The sequence below is a fragment of the Oryctolagus cuniculus genome, chromosome 5 (genome assembly GCF_051225735.1).
Source record: "Oryctolagus cuniculus isolate XC-2025 breed Fujian yellow rabbit chromosome 5, ASM5122573v1, whole genome shotgun sequence".
Classification (NCBI taxonomy): domain Eukaryota; kingdom Metazoa; phylum Chordata; class Mammalia; order Lagomorpha; family Leporidae; genus Oryctolagus; species Oryctolagus cuniculus.
This window is the reverse complement of record NC_142871.1, coordinates 98,949,481-98,973,475: the sequence shown is the minus strand read 5'-3', so window position 1 is coordinate 98,973,475 and position 23,995 is coordinate 98,949,481. Positions and strand designations below refer to the sequence as shown.

The 23,995-nt window shown below is 45.1% G+C and overlaps 1 protein-coding gene across 8 annotated transcripts; it reads right to left on the bottom strand.

Moving 5' to 3' along the window:
• Positions 1-480: 480 nt before the first annotated feature.
• CGAS (cyclic GMP-AMP synthase) lies at positions 481-23,667 on the bottom strand. 8 transcript variants are annotated; one of them, XM_089333013.1, is made up of 6 exons: positions 22,381-23,667; positions 17,536-17,755; positions 15,087-15,323; positions 5,949-6,051; positions 1,788-1,855; positions 481-775 (listed from the first exon to the last, which is right to left on the bottom strand). In XM_089333013.1, exons 1-6 carry the CDS (start codon positions 23,020-23,022, stop codon positions 672-674), a joined length of 1,374 nt encoding a protein of 457 aa, XP_089189139.1. In that variant the 5' UTR covers positions 23,023-23,667; the 3' UTR covers positions 481-671. The 8 variants fall into 8 exon arrangements, 6 of the variants coding, with proteins under 6 accessions (XP_089189139.1, XP_069929985.1, XP_051711481.2 ...); XM_070073884.2 differs by having other exon boundaries at positions 481-779; positions 22,381-23,665; XR_011388649.2 differs by lacking the exon at positions 5,949-6,051 and having other exon boundaries at positions 481-779; positions 22,381-23,666.
• Between the last annotated feature and the right edge of the window lie 328 nt (positions 23,668-23,995).

Here is a 23,995-nt window from a genome sequence, read left to right as displayed (position 1 = left end):
AGTCATAATTTTAATGAGATTAATAGCCAATGATTACATTACTATAACTTTGTAATGTTAGCCTAGTGAGCCGCGGTGCCGGCCTCAGTGATACTTTTTTAAAGAGAGATTTGTTTATTTGGATAGCTGAGTTACAGAGAGACAGAGGGAGGAAGAGAGAGCAAACCCACTGGTTCACTCCCCAGATGGTTGCAACAGCCAGGTGAAGCAAGAATGCTGGGGCTCCACCCAGGTGAAAGCGGCCCAAACACTCAGGCCATCTTCTGCTGCTTTCCCAGATGCATTAGCAGGGAGCTGGATTGGAAGCAGAGCAACCAGGACCCAAACCAGTGCCCATATGGGATGCTGATATTGCTACTGGTGGCTTAACCCACAATGTGTGCTAAAGTGCCGGCCTCTCTTAACATTTTCAAACATAGGAGGTTGTTAAACAGATGTATGCAACACAAACCATGTAAAAGACGGATACATTCAACTACATTAAAATTTTAAAACTTGGTTTACTAAAAGACACCAAAAAAGGTAAAGACAACCTGCACAGCAGGAAAAATTATTTGTTACATAGATTACAAAGGGTAAGTGTCCAAAATGTATAAAGAACTACAGCACAGTGAGAAAAAAGTAAACCAGCCAACCAGACAATGTGCAAAATACATATAAACAGGGAGATGTTAAAAGCCAGCAGCAGGTGCCAGCAGGCTGAATGCTGGCTCAGTGGAGAGGACTACTGTTTCCCTCCGTACCGTTTCTCTGCATTGGATTCCACGTGTGTACACTGCCTTTTCAGAAGGTAAAACGGAATATTAGACGTGTTACTGAAAATAAAATAAGTTATGCTTTATATTTAATCATATATATTAAACTACCTTGAATTTTTCTGTAACATGCATTTCCTGAGACATGCAGGCTCTTTCTTTTTTCATTTGCTTTTTTTTTTTTCTCCTAACATACAGGACAGGGCATTGCTTCCAAATATATTTAAACGCTGAACTAAGCACACCTGTTTTACGGAGCAATGATCATGTCTAATATTGTCTCTTACTACCTTCCCCACCTGTGCTAGAAGACAGAGGCATCTGATACGTACTTGATTAACTTAACAAAGGTGATTATAGATTTTATTCTTTTCTTCAATTGAACTTGATATTGTTTTGTGATTTTTTTTTTTTTTGGTTAGTGCCAAATGACAAGAATTTTTCCCTTGAATAACTTGTATTTCAAGCACAAATATGATGGTTTCCCCTGCTTACTAGACTTGGGTGGGGGGGAAGCCTCACAGAACAGTAAACTCCTCTTCCACGCTATGGAATATTTTTAGATTTTAAACATTCCTTTTGCTTCTTGTTCCTGGACTAATATTTTCCCTGAGACAGTCAGTTCTATATATTGATTAGAATTTATTATGACACAGCGAGAACTCAATAGTTATTTATATTCGTTTCAGTCAAATTCCAAACCTCTTAAATATTATCATCACCCCAATTCTTGATTCTTTCTCTAAATATACTTTCAAAATTCACTAAAAACTGGAAATCCATTTTTTCTTTCATATTCAATTTGCTCTATTAGAAATTCTTTACTTCTCTTGTCAATTTTGTCTTGAGAGAATAGATTGACCTCAGGAATAAAATAGTGCTGAAGTTGCTCAGTCCTGAGGCACTGAAGAAAATACGCCAGGCACTTGTCAAAGCAGAGGGGCAGGTCTTCAGGGCGCCACTTGTCATCGCTGGGCTCCAGGGTACAGGTGTGAAAGAAGGCAGTTTTCACATGATAGGAGCAGAACTTACCCAGTCTGCGGCTTTCAAACTTTTTCAGCTGTTCCAAAAGGTATTTCATTAGCTTTAAGCAACTTTTCCTGTTACATAAAAAAGAAAACCATTTATTTTTACTTACAAAATGCCTCATTTTATAAAAGACTTAAGGCATCTTACAGGAACGAGATATTTAAACAATAAAGACATAATTAGCATATATATTTCATTGTCATATATGAAAATTATAATTATCATTATTTAAAACTTGATTATGTTTCCAAATATATGCTTCGACGTTTTGTTTTTAATCTCAATTTTTATTTATTTATTTATTTTATTTTTTTTTTTTTTGACAGGCAGAGTGGACAGTGAGAGAGAGAGAGACAGAGAAAGGTCTTCCTTTTTGCTGTTGGTTCACCCTCCAATGGCCGCTGCGGCTGGCGCATCGCGCTGATCCAAAGCCAGGAGCCAGGTGCTTCTCCTGGTCTCCCATGCGGGTGCAGGGCCCAAGCACTTGGGCCATCCTCCACTGCACTCCCTGGCCACAGCAGAGAGCTGGCCTGGAAGAGGGGCAACCAGGATAGAATCTGGCGCCCCAACCGGGACTAGAACCCAGGGTGCTGCCGCCGCAGCTCAATAGGCTAATCTTCTGCCTTGCGGCCCAATCTCAATTTTTTTTTTTTTTTGACAGGCAGAGTGGACAGTGAGAGAGAGAGACAGAGAGAAAGGTCTTCCTTTGCCGTTGGTTCACCCTCCAATGGCCGCCGCGGCTGGCGCGCTGCGGCCGGCGCACCGTGCTGATCCGATGGCAGGAGCCAGGATCCAGGTGCTTTTCCTGGTCTCCCATGGGGTGCAGGGCCCAAGCGCCTGGGCCATCCTCCACTGCACTCCCTGGCCACAGCAGAGAGCTGGCCTGGAAGAGGGGCAACCGGGACAGAATCCGGCATCCCAACCGGGACTAGAACCCGGTGTGCCGGCACCGCTAGGCGGAGGATTAGCCTAGTGAGCCGCGGAGCCGGCCAATCTCAATTTTTTTTAAAGATTTATTTAAAAGTCAGAGTTAGCCGGCGCCGTGGCTCACTAGGCTAATCCTCCACCTTGCGGCGCCGGCACACCGGGTTCTAGTCCCGGTTGGGACGCCGGATTCTGTCCCGGTTGCCCCTCTTCCAGGCCAGCTCTCTGCTATGGCCAGGGAGTGCAGTGGAGGATGGCCCAGGCGCTTGGGCCCTGCACCCCATGGGAGACCAGGAAAAGCACCTGGATCCTGGCTCCTGCCATCGGATCAGCACGGTGCGCCGGCTGCAGCGGCGGCCATTGGAGGGTGATCCAACGGCAAAGGAAGACCTTTCTCTCTCTGTCTCTCTCTCTCACTGTCCACTCTGCCTGTCAAAAAAAAAAAAAAAAAAAAAAAAAAGTCAGAGTTACACAGAGAGAGGAAAGGCAGAGAGAGAGAGAGAGGTCTTCCATCTGATGGTTCACTCCCCAGATGGCCGCAATGGCCAGAGCTGCGCTGATCTGAAGCCAGAAGCCAGGAGCTTCTTCCAAGTCTCCCATGAGGGTGCAGGGGCCCAAGGACTTGGGCCATCTTCTACTGCTTTCGCAGGCCATATCAGAGAGCTGGATCAGAAAAAGGAGCAGCCGGGACTAGAACTGGTGGTGCCTATATGGGATGCTGGCGTTTCAGGCCAGGGCGTTGTTAGTCTGCTGTGCCACAACGCCGGCCCCCTTTAATCTCAATTTTTACTTTTAGATTTATTTTTATTTGAAAGGCAGTCAGACACAGCGAGAGACAAAGAACCTCCATCAACTGGTTCATTCCCAAATGCCTGCAAATGCCTGCAACAACTGGGGTTTGATCAGGCTGAAGCCAAGAGCCAGGAACTTCATCCAGGTCTCCCAAATGAGTGGAAGGGACCCAGGTGTTTGATTGATCGCCTGCTGCCTCCTAAAAGGTGCGCACTGGCAGGAAGCTGGAGTAAGGAGCAAAGCTGGGAATTCAGCCAAGCACCTTAATATGGTATGTGGGCATCTTAACCATTACATCAAATGCCAGCTCCTGTTTTGAAGTTTTAAAAACAGATTTTTAAAAAAATATATTTTATTTATTTATTTGAAAGGCAGAATTTCAGAGAGAGAGAGGCAGAGTGGACAGTGAGAGAGAGACAGAGAGAAAGGTCTTCCTTTTGCCATTGGTTCACCCTCCAATGGTCGCCACGGCTGGTGCGTTGCAGCTGGCGCACCGCGCTGATCCAAAGGCAGGAACCAGGTGCTTCTCCTGGTCTCCCATGCGGGTGCAGGGCCCAAGCACTTGGGCCATCCTCCACTGCACTCCCGGGCCACAGCAGAGAGCTGGCCTGGAAGAGGGGCAACCAGGACAGAATCTGGCGCCCCGACCGGGACTAGAACCTGGTGTGCTGGCGCCACTAGGTGGAGGATTAGCCTGTTGAGCTGCGGCGCCGGCCGACAGACAGATCTTTTATCCACTGGTTCATTTTGCGGATCACCACGATGGCTACGGTTGGACCTTGCAAAAGCCAGGGGCCAGGAGCTTCTTTCAGGTCTCCCACACTAGGGGCATGGGCTCAGTTACTTGGGTCATCTTCTGCTGCATTCCCAGGTGCATTAAGAGGGAGCTGGCTCTGAGTGGAGCAGCTGGGACACAAACTGGCACACATGTGGAATGCCAGCATCACAGGTGGCAGTTTAACCCCCTATGCCACAACACCAGCCTCCTAAAAACAGATTTTTCCCTCCTCTCTTCCCCATTCCTAGCTCAAACAGGTGCATTAGCAGACAGCTGGATCAGAAGCTGAGTTGCCAGGACTTGAACAGGTGCTCCAATATTGGATGCCGGCATCACAGGCTGTGGCTCAACCTGCTATGCCACAATGCTGGCCCCTTTTTGTAACTTTTACACTGGTAAGCTTCATAAATTCCAATAAGTAATTATTTTTCTTTCTTTTTTAGACTTTATTTATTTATTTGAAAGGCAGAATTACAGAGAGGAGGAGGAGAGATATCTTTCATCCGCTGGTTCACTCTCCAAATGGCTGCAACTGCTGGGGCTGGGCCAGGCCGGAGCCAGGAGCCAGGAGCCAGGAGCCAGATTTTTCCAGGTCTCCCATGTAGGTGCAGGGCCCAAAGCACTTGGGTCATCCTCTGCTGTTTCCCAGGCACATTAGCAGGGAGCTCAGTCAGAAGTGGAGCACTGTTGAAATCTTTACTTAGTATATACTAAGTTGATCTTCTGTATATAAAGATAATTGAAAATGAATCTTGATGAAGAATGGGATGGGAGAGGGAGTGGGAGATGGGATGATTGCGGGTGGGAGGGAGTTCATGGGGGGAAAACCCGCTATAATCCAAAAGTTGTACTTTGGAAATTTATATTTATTAAATAAAAGTTGGAAAAAAAAAAAAGGGAGTGGAGCAGCAGGGACACCGGCATCACAGGCAGCAGCTTAACCCGCTACGCCACAATGCCAGTCCTCAGTAACTGCTTTCCAATCTTGGGATTTTTTTTATGGCATGTATGCTACCAAGAAAAATTATTACCCATTTAATCCTATTTCAAGTTTGGGCCTTCAATCCCTAGCTATCAACACAGCCAAATCATGGCGAGGCAAACACCCTATCCAATAAGTGTGCTCCTAGGGACAGGCGTTTAGCACAGCAGACTCCCACAAGCCATATGAGAGTGCCTGGGTTCCGGGGCATTCCATGCACTTGGGGAATGAACCAATGGATGATCCTCTCTCTCTCTTTCTTTCTCTCTCTCTCTCTCAGTTTTTAAATGAAAGTACTGTATTTTTTTTTTTTTTATTTTAAGATCGATCTCCTTCCTTGCATGACATTAGTATTCAAGATCTTTCAGCAACCAGAATACTAAGACATTGAGGACTCTCCTGGTTAGTGCTCCCACTCTCCTGCTCCGTCCTGCTTACACATCTATCTAATCCAGGGGTTCACAGCTGCTGCTCCCTGGCTTGGCCTTCCAGCCACACCCTTTCCTTCGTCCCTTGGATCTGGCTTCTCTGGTTTCTGCCTCACATTCTCCCCACCCAGGTCAGTCCAGCTCTTCTCTGTTCCCCAGGCCCAACCCAGCGATGGTTACCTTCAGGTTTGAACAATGGAGTCAACAAGAAATTAAGCATACCCCAGAGAATGTGCCATTTAACAAGAGAAGGATGTTACCTGCAGCACTTCTGTCCATCACTTTGACAGCATGTTTTTTTTTGTCCGTGCTGGTTTAAAATTTCCTTCTCAATGTGAGAGAAGGACAGCCGCCATGTTTCTTCTTAATTTCAAAGAGAAAAATAGAAAAGCCTTTTACCAAAAAGCATCTACTATCTGAAGACCTCAATATGTAAGTGATTGCCTTCATTAAAATATAATCCTGAAAAAATTATAGGGGGAGATAGATGAAAAGAAATGATTCCATATCATATAATTACATATTAAAATAAGTGCTTTGAAGAAAAAAGTGGGCATGAGTGGGGGAAAAAATGGGAGAGTGGAGGAAGAAATCAGAGCTTAATATCATTAGCCACAGGGCCAGTGTTGTGGTGTAGCTGGTAAAGCCACCATCTGCAGTGCTGGCATCCCACATGGGAGCTGGTTTGGGTCCTGGCTGCTCCACTTCCAATCCAGCTCTCTGCTATGGCCTGGAAAAGCAGCAGAAGATGCCCAAGTTGTAGGGCCCCTGCACCCACATGGGAGACCCAGAAGAAGCTCCTGGCTTCGGATCTGCGTGGCTCTGGCCATTGCAGCCAATTGGGGAGATCTCTCTCTCTCTTTCCCCCCTATCTCTGCCTCTCTTTCTATCTCTGTGTAACTCTGACTTTCAAATAAATAAATAAATTTTAAAAATCATTAGCCATGAGAAGATGCATTGCCTCTTATAAATTGTTAAATTTAGTTTGTTAACATTTTGTTTCAATAATAACTTGTATAATTTGAGTCTTTTTTTTCGGATACCACCCTTGCAAGTTTAGGTATTAATATAAAATAGACTGGTGAATCTTTCTTTCTATTCTTGTGAGAGTTTGTATAAGATTAGATAACTTCTTGCCAAGTCTTACTATAAGTAGCTCTTTTAGGGTCTGATCACCTTAATACCTAGGTCGTTTTATATCTGGCTTACAATTAGAAAATCAGTCAATATAATCTGTAACATTAACATAATAGAGGAGAAACAGTATATGACTATCCCAATAGATGCATAAAATGCAGTGAATCAAATTCTACATTCAGTTATCATTTTGAAAAAGACACCTCTGTAGTGGTCACCTGGGGGGTGAACCAATGGAAGGAAGACCTTTCTGTCTCTCTCACTGTCTAACTCTGCCTGTCAAAAATAAAATAAAAGGAAAGAAAAAAGACACCTCTCAGCAAGTTAAGTCTCTTTGGGAACTTGAGCTGATAAAAGTTGGATTTTAGAAAACGATAGCAACATCAGAATATGAGGTGGAAATCTGAAAGTTTTGCTCCTGAAATCAGGAAAAGGGCAGATGTCTGCTATTCCCTTGTCTGCTCAACCTGCACCAGGTTTCCCACAGGCACAATAAGGGAAGAAACAGAAGGGTGACAACACTGGACAGGGAGAGAAACTATCATTACGGATAGATGATCTAATTTCATATATAGAAAACACAAAGGAACCTACAAGTAAGTGCACCAAATTGATTTAAAGGGGTACCAAGTTTGTGGATAAGAAAATCAAACCAAAAAGTGAAATTTTAAGGAAAATGCTACTTACAATAGCCTCAGTAGTATCAATTATCTTCTAGATTTAATTACCATTGAAACAAAGAGAAGTGGATCATGTCTATGGGAAACTCTGTAGGACTTCTTCAGTGAGTAATTCGAGGGGCCAGAGCTCTGGTATAGTAAGTTAAGTCTCGGCTTTTGGTGCCAAAATCCCATAGGGCGCAGGTTAAAGTCACAGCTGTTCCTCTTCTGTTCCAGCTCCCTGCTAATGCGCCTGGGAAAGCAGCAGAAGATGGCGCCAGTGCTTGGGCCCCTGCACCCACATGGGAGACCTGGAAGAAGATCCTGGTTCCTGGCTTCGAGATTGGCCCAGCTCTGGCCGTTGCAGCCATATGGGGAGTGAACCAGCAGATGGAAGATACCGCCTTCTGTGGGGAGCAACTCGGACTAGACTAAGTTACTGGAATTAAGACTTATTCTATGCATCTGCTCTCCCACAATATGGCGCTGGGAGAGAAGAAAACAGCTTCTACACAGCTGCCTCCAGTTCAACCAATAAACTGTAGGACCTGCTCCTGATTGGAGGAGAGCAGCGTACTCGGCGTGTGGGTAGCAGAGTTGGGATTGGTGGAAGAGGACTATAAAGGAGGAGAGAGACGGCATGCACCAGGAACATCTAAGGGGAACATCTATCTGAAGGAACACCTGTGCAGCCCCTGGAGAGAGCCGGCCGGCAGTGTGCCGCTCCCCCGCGGAAGTGGGGAAAGTGGCTAAGGGGAACCGCCCTTCCACGGAGGTGGAAGGGTTGGTAGCCAACCCGGGAAGAACCAGCAGCAAACCCTGGGAGGGCCGAGCAGACAAAAGAACAGTGCAGGGTCCTGTGTCGTTCCTCCACGAAGACGGGGAGCAACATAATGGTGACGTGACTCGGATATGAAGCCTAGGCAGGGTTTAGTGTCGTTCCTCCATGAAGAGGGGGAGCGACAGCCTTCACTGTCTCCCCCTCTGTCTGTAACTCTGCCTCTCAAATAAATAAATAAGCCTTTTTTAAAAAGATGAGTAAATTGAATAGGAAAAAGAGATGAAAGAGGAAGCAGCAAGCTAAAATATACTGTTAACAGACATACCAACTATTCACAATGTGTGGACCTATTTGGATTCTGATCCAAATACACAGCTGGAAAGAAAAAAGCCTCACTGGGCAGCTTAAATGTGTTGCTGATGGGGCACTGGGGCTACTTTGTGGTGGTGCTAGAATGCCACTGAAGTAGGCCTTTTGATATATTAAATTTGCAAAGAGCAAAACAAAGAAAAAAGTCCGACATTTAGGAAAGGAGTAGAAATTTAAAACCTGACTACATGTTTTGATATTATTGATTTTCTAGATGTAATCATTTTATTTATTTTTAAAGATTTATTTTTTATTTATTTGAAAGGCAGAGTTACAGAGAGAGGAGAAGAGATGGGGTGGGGGGATAGAGAGATCTTCTATCCACTGGTTCACTCACCAAATGGCCACAGCAGCCAAGGGTGGGCCATGCAGAAGTCAGGAGCCCAGAGCTTCTTCTAGGTCTCCCACGTGGGTGCTGGGGCCCAAGCACTTGGGTCATCCTTCACTGCTTTCCCAGGCCATAGCAGAGAGAGGGATTGGAACTGGAACACCCATATAGGATGCTGGTGTTGCAGGTAGAGGCTTAACCTGCTATATCACAATACCGGCCCCCATAATTTTATTTTAAACTCCTGTTCTTTAGAGATACATCAGCATCAAAACAATAAAGAAGGATAAGTATGCAGAGATATAGATAGATTAATTTTCATAATTTTATTTTAAACTCCTGTTCTTTAGAGATACACCAGCATCAAAACAATAAAGAAGGATAAGTATGCAGAGATATAGATAGATTAATTTTCAGCTTTCCTATTTTTGTACCCACATGGGAGACCCAGAAGAAGCTCCTGGCTTCCACCCGGTCTAGCCTTGGCCATTGCAGCCATTTGGGGAGTGAACCAGCTGATGGAAGATCTCTCCCTCTCTCTCTCTCTCTCTCTCTCTCTCTCTCTCTCCTATGTCTTTCCCCCTTCCTCTCTGTAACTCTGCCTTTTAAATAAATAAAATAGATATTAAAAAAAAAATACTGCCCTGGGGCCGGCACTGTGGCTCAGTAGGTTAATCCTCTGCCTGCAGTGCTGACATCCCATATGGGCACGGGTTCTAGTCCTGGCTGCTCCACTTCCGATCCAGCTCTCTGCTACGGCCTGGGAAAGCAGTAGAAGATGCTTGGGCCCCTGCACCTGTGTGGGAAACCCGAAAGAAGATCCTGGCTTCTGGCTTCGGATTGGCTCAGCTCTGGCCATTGTGGTCATTTGGGGAGTGAACCAGCGGATGGAAGACTTCTCTCTCTCTGTCTCTCTCTCTCTCACTGTCTGTAACTCTACCTCTCAAATAAATAAAATAAAATTTTTTAAAAAGTACTGTCCCTTGAACCAACATGGATGGAATCAGAGGTCATGATGTTAAGTAAAACAACCCAGGTGCAGAAAGAAAAATACCATATGATGTTACCTCTATATGAAATCTAAAAAGTTGCTATCATAGAAGCTGAGGATAGAATGATGGTTACTCGAAGCTGGGAAAACAGGAAAAGTTAGTTAATAGGTACTAAATTAGAAGTTAGAAGAAAAAAGTTCTGGTGAACTATCACATAGTAGGATGATTACGTATAATGATAATGTATTGTATCTTTTATTTTTTAAAAAGATTTATTTATTTATTTGAAAGGCAGAATAACAGAGAGACAGACAGAGAGATCTTCTTTTTGTAGGTTCTCTTCCCAGATGACCACAACAGTTAGGTCTGGGCCAGTCTGAAGCTAGGAACCTGGGACTCCATCTTGGTCTCCCAAATGGGTGGCAGGGGCCAAAATATTTGGGCCATCATTTGCTGATTTCCCAGGCATTTCAGCAGGGAGCTAGATCAGAAGCAGAGCAGCCAGGACTCCAACAGGTGCTCCGCTGTGTAATGCCAGTGTTGTAAATGATAGATTAACCTTTTTCTCTATCTCTCTCTCTCTCACTGTCTAACTCTGCCTGTCCAGAAAAAAAAAAGTGATAGATTAAACTACTGCTGTATATTTTGAACAAATGAAAAATGAACAAAAAAGTTAGAAAAAATATTTTGAATGTTTTTATCATAAAAAATGGAATGGTAAATGTTTGAGGAGATAGCTATGTTTACCATGATTTGGACATTATATAATGTGTACCTATATTGAAACATGACACTGTATCCCATAAATATGTATAATTTTATATGCCAGTTTATTTTTATTTTTAAAAGATTTATTTACTGAAAGGCAGAGTGACAGAGAGGGAGACACAGAGAGCTCTCGTCCAACTGGTGGTTCACTCCACAATTGGTCACAGAAGCTAGGGCTGGGTCAGGCAAAAGGCAGGAGCCAGGAGTTCCATCAGAATCTCCCATATGGTTGGCAGAGGCTCAAACATTTGGGTCAACTTCTGGGGCTTTCCCAGGCCCATTAGCAGGAAGCTGGGTTGGAAGTGGAATAGCTGGGACTTGAGCCAGGGCTATGACATGGGGTGCGGTGTTAAAGACAGGGCTTAACCCACTGTGCCACGACACTGGGCCCAAGCTAGCTTACTTCAAACATGCTCAGAACACTTAAATTAGCCTTTGGCTGGACAAAATCACCTAACACAAAGCCTACTTTATAACAAAGTGTTTACATCTCATGTAGGGGCTGGCTTTGTAGCATAGTGGGTTAAACTGCCACTTGGGACATGGCAGCCCATATCAGAGTGACAATTTGAGTCCTGGCTACTCTGCTTCCTGCTAATGCTCCTGGGAAAGCAGTGGATGATGACCCAAGTACTTGGGCCTCTGCCACCCATGTGGGAGACCAGGATAGAGTTCCAGGATCCTGGCTTCAGCCTGGCCCAGACCTGGCTGTTGTGACCATTGGGGAGTGAACCAGCAGATGGAAGACTGATCTGTTTCTCTTTAATAAATAAATGAATAAATATTTTTAAAAATATTATCTCATATAATGTATTGAATTCTAGTATCCCAAAGTCATTGGCAACATAATACACCATGGAGTATTAGTTGATAACCTTCATGATGATATGACTGATTGGGACTATAGCTTGTTTACAGTGCCCAACATTAAGACAGTATCATGCTGCCTACTGCCAGCTTGGAAAAGGATCAAAATCTAAAACTTGAAGTACGGTTTCTACCGAATGCATGGTGCTTTCACAACATTCAAGAGCTGAAATTCCTAAGCGGAGCCGTTGTAACCTGGAGATCATCTGCACTTGCTCTCAGAGGTGGGGTATAGTTCCCTTCTCATCAAGGGTGAGCTGTGCACAGCGGCTTCCTTTCAAACAGTACCATATGAGAAGGGGGAGAGTCCACTGAACACTGGAGAAACCTCCTAAATCCATCCTCAGCTGGGTAATCAAGGGTAACACGAACAGTGTTAAGTTGTGGTCAGGGCATTGTACCCTTAAAATGATAAGATGAGGATGGCACTTTATTTAGCTCTGTGAACTTCCTCCCTCCAACTCCAGTCTGATCATACGGAAAACTAGATAAACTCCAGTTAACAGACATTCTACCAACAGAAAAAAGACATCAGCTGAAAACTAGGAAGACATGGATAAGTTACTGACTTTAGTTGACAATAATGTAGCCAGATTGGTTCATTAATTGTGACAAATGGATCATATTAATGTAAGCTAGTAATAACAGAGAAATGGGCTTGGGGTATTTGAGAACCCTGTGTTATCTTGTTATCTGTGCAAGTTTTCTGTACATCTAAGGTTTTCTTTTCTAAAAAATTATTATGTATTTATTTGAGAGAGAGTTACAGAGAGAGTGAGAAACAGACAGAAAGGTCTTCCATCTGCTGGTTTGCTCCCCAAATGGCCACAATGGCCTAAGCAGGGCGGATCCGAAGCAAGAAGCCAGGAGCTTCTTTTGGGTTTCCTTTGAAGGTGCAGGGACCCAAGGACTTGAGCTTCTTTTTTTTTTTCTCTTTCTTATGTTTACACAAGTTGAAAATGATATTTATAGCATCTTCTAAATTTTGTTGGGCCATCTTCTACTGCTTTCCCAGGCCATAGCAGTGAGTTGGATCAGAAGAGGAGCAATGAGGACACTAACTGGGGCCCATATGGGATGCGGGCACTGCAGGTGGAGGCTTAGCCTATTACGTCACAGTGTCAGTCCCAAATCTAAGGTTTATTAAAACAAAAAGTTTACTTAAAAATTACATTGAGATATTATTTTTCATTTTTTAGATTACTGGCAAAAATTGCAATTGGAAAAATGCTTAACAAGGCAGTAATGGTCAACTTCTAGCTGTCCTGCCTGCCCACTATGCCCCTGCAGTGTGTCCAATAAATCTAGCTCTGCTCACTCAAAACAAAAAACAAAAAAACAGGCCGGCGCCCAATAGGCTAATCTTCCGCCTGTGGCGCTGGCACACCGGGTTCTAGTCCCGGTCTGGGCGCTGGATTCTGTCCCGGTTGCCCCTCTTCCAGTCCAGCTCTCTGCTGTGGCCAGGGAGTGCAGTGGAGGATGGCCCAAGTGCTTGGGCCCTGCAGCCGCATGGGAGACCAGGAGAAGCACCCTGGCTCCTGCCTTCGGATTGGCGCGGTGCGCCAGCTGCAGCGCGCCGCCATAGCAGACATTGGAGGGTGAACCAATGGTAAAGGAAGACCTTTCTTTCTGTCTCTCTCTCTCTCTTACTGTCCACTCTGCCTGTCAAAAAAAAAAAAAAAAAAAAAGGCAGAAAAACAACAACAACACACCTTAAGTTCTGTCAATGAAGTTAAGTGTGAAACAGGTACTTGTATTACACTGTTGTAGAAATGCAAATTGACAGAATGCCTATGGAAGAGATTTTTTTGCAATATCTGGCAAAATTGCAAATGATTTACTATTTGACCATCTATAAAAATATGCTGTAAAGGGGCGGGCACTGTAGTGTAGGTTAAGCCACTGCCTGCACTGTTGGCATCTCATATGGGCCCCAATTTGAATCCCAGCTGCTTCACTTCTGATCCAGCTCCCTGATAAAGGCATGAGAAAGCAGCAAGGATGGCCCCAGTATTTGGGCACCTGCACCCACATGAGAGACCCAGAGGAAGCTCCTGGCTCCTGGCTTTGACCTGGTCCGACCCCAGCCGTTGTGGCTATCTAGGGAGTGAACCAGTGAACGGAAGATTTCCTGTCTTTCCCTCTCTCTAACTCTGTCTTTCAAATAAATAAATAAACCTTAAAAAAAAAAAAAAAGATGCCAGTTAGGATGCACCCCTGCTCCAGCTCCTGCTCCAGCTTCCTGCTAATGCAGACCCTGGAAGGCAGCAATGATGGCATAAGCAACTGGGTTCCTGCCACCGAGTAGTGGGTACCAAAAGTTCCGTGCAAATTTACAGGAGAAAATTAATAACTGTATATATTTTTTCTTCCATATGAAAGAAATACCACCATTGTTCCCCACTATTCAGTTGTAACTGTAGACCAGTTCAGTCTGCCTCTTGGAAATTCAGCGTCATCCATTGTGCAGCATAAAAACCTGCGGTGATTGGCGTGGCTAGCATCACAGGTGAAACAGCAGCGCTAACCACGACCCAGCTCCAGCTGAGGCTGGAGAGGAATGGCAGCAGCAGCATGGGAAGATGAAGGAAAGGCAGAAGCGTGGCCGAGAGTGACGGTCTAGCCTCTGGTGGCAATATAAAGGAGCTTCACAAGGCTCACAGAAAATACACATCATCTTTTAGTTCAGTTTTCCATGGAATTCTGACAACTCTGTGTACTAACAATGTAACTGCCATGAACTAAAGTAGGAACTTTACATGCACTGTCTCATTTCCATCTTCCCAGAATCTTTCAAGCAGCTTTGATTAAACCCACTGTGTAGAGATGAGCAAACAGGGTTAGAGAGGCTTGGTAACTAACCCAGGAGCCCACAATCAGGATTCAGAACCAGGACAGTCTGGCTCCAAGGCCAATACTGCCTTTCTTTCTTTATTAAAAAAAAAAAAAAAGGATAAAATCAAATACAGGTTACTAAAGATTTTAAAGCTGAGTATCTGATATTACTGCTACAACTATGACCTTTTCAATTCTGTGCCTCACCAAACTCCCACCAGGTGGTTCACTTACACTGATGGCTCTTGAAATGCTAACAGTATTAGTTGGTAATTGATTGCATACTGTCCTAGTAGATAATATTGACAAGTCACATATCTTTAAGGATACCTTCACCTCTAAAATACCTTCAAAACTGGGCCGGCATTGTGGCACAGCAGATAAAGCTGATGATGGCTGGTTTGAGTCCCAGGAGCTCCGCTTCTGATCCAGCTCCAGGCTAATGGCCTGGGAGAGCAGCAGAAGATGGCCCAAGTGCTTGGACCCCTGCCACCCAAATGGGAGGTTTGTAGGGAGTTCCAGGTTCCTGTCTTCAGCCTGGGCCCCTCGGCCATTTGGAGAGTGAGCCAGTAGATGAAAGATCTCTCTCTGTGTCTCCCTCTCTCTGTGTCACTTTGCCTTTCAAATAAATAAAATATTATTAATAAAACAAAATAAAATACCTTGAAACCCATTTCCTTCCTTTGCGTGCTTAGGCACAAGGTAAAATGGCTTTTGTCTTAGTCGCTTCCTAGTGTCTGAACCAAGCCAGAGTTTGATGGGCAGGCCTTTCAGGGTGCTAGCAGGCCAGCTACTGTTTGATTCCAAAGCCAGGATTATATCCACAGATATTTCTCGAGGTTTTTTAATAACAAGGGTTACAGCAGGACTTCCTCTTCTCTTCCTCTCCACGGCAACATCTGTATATGTTTAAACATATAAAAGGGAAGGAAGGGCTGATCAATCTTAGTTTCTCTGGAAATACAGAGGAATGAATACAATTAGAATACCTCCCACCTTTCAAAGGCCACCCCTGCACGTGGTCTCTGGATCCCTTCTCCATTCGCCTCCTCAAGCACCATGCTCTCAGTTGTTCCCTCTCCACCTCAGCCATGCCTCCCTCCCTCGTGGGTCATCCTTACACTCATACAAAGGACAACAGAGTCTCTCACTCTGTGTAGACCTCCCTGCGATCCTACCGCTTCCTCCTCCTCACACTCTTAACCACAGCTTTCGAGAGTGGCCTAGACAGGCTGCTTCCCTGCATCCTTGCCCTTTCACCTCTCTGTGTTCATCACCCACTGAAACTACTTTTGTCAAAGTCACCAATCCCACAAAACCAGAGAAGAAACCCATTGGCTTTCTGGCTGTCGGCAGCATCCTATATACCAACCACTCCTTCTGCACTCATATTGCCCTTTCGCTCATTCTCTTCTCCCCAGCCTGTAACCGCCTAACATTTCAATTCTCTACCCTCACTCCTGTCCCCAGCACTACTGATCCTTCCCACTTTGTTGTACTTTTTATCGCAGTACTTACTACTTTGTAGTATACTACAAAGCATTGTAGTATTCCCATTTGTTATTCATTGCACATCTATGCTTTCAAGATTATGAGCTACAGAAGGGTAGAGGCCATCATCTACCTGCTCACTAATGTATCCTGAACACCTAGAACACCTGCACATCATGGAATCAATGAGTGCAGTTTAGATTGATTGGGTTAATCTGCATTGTCTGCTTCGGGAGTCTCATCCCTTACCAATGCCACCTACCTGTTGATGATATCTGTTTGTTTGCTTGTTTGTTTTGTAAGATTTATTTATTTATTTATTTGAAAGGCAGAGTAAGAGAGAGATTTAGAGATAACTTCCATCCACTGATTCACTCCCTAAAAGGTTGCCAACAGTCAGGGTTGGGTTGAGATAGGCTGAAGCCAGGAGCCAGGAACTCCATTAGGGTCTCCCACATGGGTAACAGCAACCCATGTATGTGGGCCATCTTCTGCTGCCTTTCCCATCTCTTACATTAGCCAGGAGCTAGACTGAAGTCGAGTAGTTGGGACTTGAATTGGCACTCCAGTATGGGATGCAGACAGTTCAAGAGGTGGCTTAACCTGCTGTGCCAAAATACTCCCATTGATGACTTCTGAATGTCTACTTACATCCAAATGTATTCTCTGCACTCCAAACCCCCGCCCAGCTGCGTACTTTACACATCTGCTTTGACATGTCACAGAAATCTCTAAATCCAAACTCTTAATCCTTACCCCAAAATAGTTTCTTCTTCAGTCCTTTCTGTTTTAGAGAACAGCACAATCAGTCTGCCCAGGAGCTCAAGTCACAAAGCCAGAAGGCATCTTGATCCAATCCTCCCAGCCCCTACACAAGTACTGCCTCTGCTTGGGTCCGTCTGCTTCTCTCCATCCCCAGCCCTCAACCCGTCTCAGCTAAGCCACCACCATCTCTCATCTCAACTACAGTATTTTCCTTTTGAACTTCCCTATTTGCCTTCTTATAATATCTTTTCCACAGAAACCAAGAACAGAATACAACACCAATAATTACTCCCTTCTCAATGAACACAGAATAAAATCTGAATTCCCAGGAGTTACAAGTCTTAATGGATCCAGCTCCTGGCTACTTCCTCAACTTCATTTCCTGTCACATGTCCCCTTGTCCTTTTGTTCCTTGATCTTCCCAAGCTCTTCTCTACCTCGGGGTCTTGCTCCACCACCCTACACCACCCCTACTGCTATCTGTTCTCCCGGTTCTTTCCCTGCAGGGCACTCTTGGTGTTACATGATCTCTACACTTGGTAGAGACACAGGTTCTGAGCTTCAGGAGCAGATAGGAACCTTATCCAGGCACACTTACGGAGGGGCACAGGCAGCAGTTCAGTGAATATTCAGTGAAGACTGAACTTTTGCCACTCAACGCTTGGGAAGAACACCAAGAAGATGCAGTAGGCTAAATCCGTGAGCTAACAGCTGCTTCTAGAAGGAAGTGGTAGTCAACAGTGTGGGGTAGGGAGGCTGAGTGTTCACTGGTAATTAGTAAGCCACTTTAGACCTTTGAGATCTACACTTACAGGAAAAGAAAAAGAAAAAAAGAACCCACACTCAAAACCTTACCTTCAATGCTTTTAATTTCTTCCATAATGATTTTCCTAAACTTTGACAGCATCTTAGAGGCAGATAATAATTCATTTTCTAAAAACTGATTTAGAGGACTTCCTTTGGGATTTCTTTTAAACTTCACAAAGTAATGAGCACCACTGTTGCAATATTCTTCCAGCTGAATTCTGGGGACTTCCAGTTTAAACATGACATCAAACTCATCAGGAGCAGAAATCTAAAAAACAGTAAAAATAACACTGAAATGTTTGATTGTAAATATTTTCTAGGCAATTGCAATTCTTTTTGCTGAAATTTCCAATTAAAACTTTACAGTAAAAAAACAAGGTTCCTAATATTTATACCATCTGGAAGTGGGAAGTGTGGAGCTGGGAGCAGGTTGAAGAATATTACTGGTTTTAGTTTGCAGGGTCTACACTCAAGTTTTTTTTTTTCTTTTTTATCATTAACAAGCATTATTTTTATAATAAAATTATATAAAATTATGTAAGTTTTTAATATCCATCCAGGGACAGGCATTTGGCCCAATGAGTAAGACACTGCTTAGGACACTCCTTGTTTGAAAAGTAAGTCAGCTAGGTTTGTGAATGGAAATGTAATGCTCAAGTCATTTTGCTTTAAAAGGTTGTAACCGAGCCACCTGTGACACCAGCATCCCACATGAGCACTAGATTTGTGTCCTGGCTGTCCCACTTTCAATCCAGCTCCTGCTAATGGCCCGGGAGGGCAGCAGAGGATGGCCCAAGTGCTTGGGCCCCTGCACCCGCATGGGAGACCAGGAGGAAGCACCCAGCTCCTAGCTTCAGATCGGCACAGCGCCGGCCATAGTGGGCATTAGGGGGTGAACCAACGGAAGGAAGACCTTTCTCTCTGTCTCTCTCTCTCACTGTCTATAACTCTCTCTGTCTCTGTCTCTTTCTCACTATCTTACTCTGCCTGGCAAAAAAAAAAAAAAAAAGACCACTAATAACATTATCTTTCCTTTGGATCCTCCATATTATTGAACTGAATTGTTATTTACGTAACAAGAATCATGTGCAACATATAGGATGATGAAAGTCTGGCTCACTTAGCTTTCAAGAAATTTTCATGGGTGTGCATTTGGTATGGTGGTTAAGAAGCTGCTCGGGACGCCTGCATCCTACGTCAGAGTTCCTGGCTTTGAGTCCTAGCTCTGCCCCTGATTTCACGTTCCTGCTAATACACACCCTGGGAGGCAACAGGTGATGGCTCAATTACTTGGCTCCCTGTCACCTATGTGGGAGACCTGGATTGAGTTCTCTGGCTGTTGCAGGCATTTGGGAAGTAAACTAGCAGATGGGAAATCAATGTTTCTCTCTGACTCTCTGTATTTCAAACAAACAAAACAAAGCAAATTTAGATGGAATTATAAGAGTGATCATCAGTCCTAAAAGAGTATAAGATCCAAATATTGTCTCTTCCATGGCGCCTTGGTGACCATCAACTGCTTTGAAATGAAGCTGAACATCTCCTTCCCAGCCAGTGGCTGCCAGAAACTCATGGAAGTGAATGATCAACGTGAACTTTATGCTTCTTATGAGAAGCATATGGATACAGAAGTTGCTGCCGATGCTCTAGGTGAAGAATGGAAAGGTTACATGGTCCAAATCAGCTGTGGGAATGACAAAGTTTTCCCATGAAGCAAGATGTCTTGATGTCTGCCTACTGTTGAGTAAGGGGCTTTCTTGTTAGAGATCAAGGAGAACTGAAGAAAGAAAGCAAAACCACAGTGCCTCACCTCCTGGGTCCAAAAAGAGCCTGCAAAATCTGCAAACTTGTCAATCTCTCTAAAGAAGATGACGCACGCCAGTGTGTTGTAAGAAAGCCCTTAGATGAAGAAGGTAAGAAACCCAGGACCAAAGCACCCAAGATTCAGCATCTAGTTATTATCCCACAACTCAAACGCTGGCATATTGCTCTGGAGAAGCAGCGTAGTAAGAATAAGGAAGAGGCTGTAGATTATGCTAAACTTTTGGCCAGGAGAATGAAAGAGGCCGAAAACAAACAAACAAAAAAAAACACCAGAACAGATTGCTAAGAGAAGTAGGCTACCTTTTCTGAGAGTGGCTACTTCTAAATCTGAGTCCAGCCAGAAATAATATTTATTAACAACAAAAAATGATTGGAGTTAAAAAAAATGCAAATATCAATATGTACACTGCCGCCGGTGCTGCAGCTCACTAGGCTAATCCTCCGCCTTGCAGCGCCAGCACACCGGGTTCTAGTCCCCTCTTCCAGGCCAGCTCTCTGCTGTGGCCAGGGAGTGCAGTGGAGGATGGCCCAAGTACCTGGGCCCTGCACCCCATGGGAGACCAGGATAAGTACCTGGCTCCTGCCATTGGATCAGCACGGTGCGCCGGCCGCAGCGCGCCGGCCGTGGCGGCCATTGGAGGGTGAACCAACAGCAAAGGAAGACCTTTCTCTCTGTCTCTCTCTCTCTCACTGTCCACTCTGCCTGTAAAAAAAAAAAAAAGTACACTGCCTTTGACAACAAATATCACTGAATCTATCCCCAACAAAATGCATAGCTGAAGTGTGTACAGAATTGTATAAAACATTCTTTGATAATGGAACTTACAATCTAACTGAAAAGCGAAAACAAGGGACTGGTGTTGTAGCATAGTGGTTGAAGCTGCTGCCTATGAAACTGGCAGGCCATATGGGCGCCAATTTGATTCCTGGCTGCTCTACTTCCAATCCAACTCTCTGCTATGGCCTGGGAAAGCAGTGGAAGATGGCCCAGGTCCTTGGGACCCTGCTCCCCCATGGAAGACTTAGAAAAAGCTTCTGGCTTTGGCCTGGTCGAGTCCTGATCATTGAGCCAAATGCCTGCCCCTTCTTTCTTCTTTAACCTACTCATTCCCTGCCTTGAATGCTTACTATGTGATAAGGCTTAGAAATTCAGAGGTGCATAATATTCAGCCAGCTCTAAAGAATTTATAATCCTGAGGGCGCCTGCAGTGCCAGCATCCTATGTGGGTACCGGTTCGAGTCCTGGCTGCTCCACTTCCAATCTAGCTCTTTGCTATGGCCTGGGAAAGCAGTGGAAGATGGTCCAAGTCCTTGGGCCCGTGCACCCTCATGGGAGACCCAGAAGAAGCTCCTGGCTCCTGGCTTTGGATCAGCACAGCTCCGGCCATTGCGGCCAATTGGGGAATGAACCAGCAGATGGAAGACCTTTCTCTTTCTCTCTCTGCCTCTGTTTCTCTGTAACTGCCCTTCAAATAAATAAATAAATAAATAAATATTTTATAAAAAAGAGTTTATAATCCTAAACTCCTAAATCTAGAGTTTTACTATCATCCCCCTTCTGGAAGAACACAGTTAGCTGAATAAAGCCAGTATGTAACTCTAAAATAAGTTACTATGATCTAACAAATATAAGCAATCCATCTCTGTTCATAGTGTGTAGCCCCGCACTCAGAAAACTGAAAGACTAGGCCAAACCTAACCAGGGCAATTTGTCACTGGTCAGGAAATAAACTCTAGTGAGGAGTTTGTTTCTCTGCTCCTAAACCTTCCATTCACACAAACACAAATCACTTTAGTGACTCAACCGCCCACAGACAAATGGAGCATTGGAGGACACACTTAACAGCAACTACATCAGATGTGTATTTAGGAAGTACGTCTTTCAGTACCTCCAGGAGATTGCTCTTAAATTTTTAAGACATCACTCACTGTGGGCTTCTGATGATATTGTACAAAAAACAGAAGAAAGAATGGAGGTTGGGTGTGGCAGGAGGATTTAAGATATTTTTCCTACGGGGTAAATAGCCTCCTCATGGGAAAAATTCTGTTAGATATGCCGATTTGTGGAATTTTTCTCAGATCAAATTATCCACGTTGAGAGTCACCTTGGGCCCTCAGATTGCTATCACCACGCATAGCACTGTTATGCTGAGTACATGTCTACTTTCCTGTTGTTTTTTCAATTTTTAAAGTCATTTTTATTATGTCACATAACCATAAATATTCTTTCTGGTCCAGTGGTGATTTGTTCATCTTTATGCCCATAGCATACTAAAAAAATTACAACATTTCAATGACTTAACATCAAGACAAAAAAAGAGATACATTAATTCAAAATTCCCTTAATGATTTTATCCCTCTAACTTATACATGATTTTAAGGTAAATTTTGTATACATACATAACTGTAATATATATGTATGTTGTATATTATTAGTTTTATATTATATTGGTAATATTGACATATTTACAATATCAGTTTTTATGTTCACTAATGTGGTACACTTATATACTTATTTGGGCCTTATTCAGTTTTAATTAATTAATTTATATTTTAAGGAATACAAATTTCATATGTACAACTTTAAGAATATAGTTATTCTTCCCACCCTCCCTTCCCTCCCACCCACACTCCCACCCCTCCTCCTCCTCCCTCTCCCCTTCCCAGTCCCACTCTCCATTAAGATTCATTTTCAATTAACTTCGTACACTGAAGGACAACTCTATACCAAGTAAAAGTTTCAACAAGTTGCACACACACACACACACAAAAGCTTGAGAACATCTGTACATTTAAACTGCCCCAACCATCAGTGTCTTGAGAGTAGCCGGCAATCAATGCGGATCGGTTCTGTGGTGGTCCGGTGTGCAGGTGGATAAAAGAACAAACTGTCGATTTACCTGGAGCTCTCAGAACAAGAATCTGAGTTACTTCGGGGAATGGGGGGTCGGGGGGAAAGGCGGAATGACAGATCGCGAGCTGGGGCGGTGGGGAACGCGCTTCCGGGAGTCGGCAAGGATGAGTGTGGGAGTCCGGCCCCGAAAGGCCGGCGCTGCGCTGCTCACTCACCTTCACGCGCTCGTAGTAGCTGCCGGTGTGCAGCAGCGCGACGTCTTTAAACTCCCATTCGAGGTTTTGCAGTCTCTGCAACAGGCGGTCCACGACCTTGTTCACGATCGCCGCCGCATCCGAGATTTCCTGGCGTTTCAGCTTTAATTTCTCCAGCACCTCCCGGGGCTTCCAGCCGCCCGGCGCCGCCTGGCTCCGGCTAAGAGTCGGGGTCTGAATCGACGCGCCGGGTCGGGGCACCTCGTGGGACCCGGACGGAGGACTCTGCTCGCGAGCGGAGCGCTCACCCGCCTTGCGGCGAGATCCTGCCCTGGAAACCGGCGGCGCTGGGGCCGCCGGAGGCTCCGGCCCCTCCGCGGGGACCACCTGTGCCTGTACCCGGACGGCGGTGGCAGCGACCGGGGGCGCGGCGGCCTCCGCGCGCGGGGCTGCCTTCTTGGAGCAGGCTCTTAGCGCGCGGCCCTTCGGTCCCTTCTCCCCGGCCGGACCGCAGCTCCCCGCCTGGGGCAGGGGCGCCCTGCGGGCCACGGGAGAGTCGTTGAGCTCTGACAGGGCGTCGCTCACACCCTGCGCCGAAACCTTGGCGGCGGCGGCCCCGGCCTTCGAAGATACCCGCGTCTTCTTTCCGGCCCGGGGATCCATGACTGGCGCTCTCTGCTCCCGGAATGAAGAACTCGGGAAAGAACCGCGGGAGGAGGAACCAGCTGAGGCGTCTGGAAATGAAACTTAAATTTATCTGGCGGGAACGCAGCGTCTGCGGCTTGGGAGCAGGCCCAGATGAGGAAGTGAGGCAGGAGGCCGTCGGATGCCCTGCCGGTGTCGGGAAAGGGCGGGCCGCAGCCACCCTGTGGTGCTAGATTTCTCACGCTCCGGGGCAATCCGTGCCACTGGCTCGGGGACTGCAGAGTGTAACCAGAGGGACCTAGAACACGCTCTCCAAACACATGTCCTAACATACTGCCTACAATTATTTTGAAAACCTACACATTCTTGCACTTTTGAAGTTGACAGAGGAACTTTTTTAAAAAGACGTGCTGATTGATTTACTTATTTGAAAGCCCGAGTTATATATAGAGAGAAACACAAAGAGAAAGATCTTCCATCGGCAGGTTCACTCCCCAGATGGCGGCAATGGCGGAGTCGGAAGCCGGGGCCAGGGCCCAGGGGCCGGGAGCTTCATCCAGACCATCTTCTGCCGCTTTTCCCAGGCCATTGGCAGGGAGTTGGATAAGTGGAGCAACCCTACGCGAACAGGTGCTGCTGCGTGCCACAAGGCAGGCTGGAGAAACTCCAAGGTCAGCTTAAGTAAGAGTTTTTGTTATTGTTAATGGAAAATAGAAAACACCAAACCTTTAGAAAATGGAATGAGATGAGTAAACATTTCATTTTATTTATTTTTAAAAAGCCATACAAAATCTTAAAGAAATGTTAAAGTTCCTGTCAATGAGTTTTTTTTTTTTTTAATTTAAAGATATATTTTATCTATTCGAATTGCAGAGTTACAAAGAAAGAGAGATCTTCCATCCTCTGGTTCACTCCCCAAGTGCCTGCAACAGCTGGGGCTGGGCCTGGAGCTTCCTCCAGGTCTCCTACGGTGCAGGGGTCCAAGGACATA

What these genes read in the sequence shown, in the direction of transcription:
- CGAS (XM_051855521.3), bottom strand. Translation starts at nt 23,022, where the DNA reads ATGGATCCCCGGGCCGGAAAGAAGACGCGGGTATCTTCGAAGGCCGGG. An exon ending in AGAAATTAAAAGCATTGAAG is followed by an intron (nt 15,324 to 17,535) that starts GTAAGGTTTTGA and finishes AAACATATACAG; the next exon opens with ATGTTGCCGTGGAGAGGAAG. An exon ending in GGAAGGAAATGGGTTTCAAG is followed by an intron (nt 6,052 to 15,086) that starts GTATTTTATTTT and finishes TTTGAAATTAAG; the next exon opens with AAGAAACATGGCGGCTGTCC.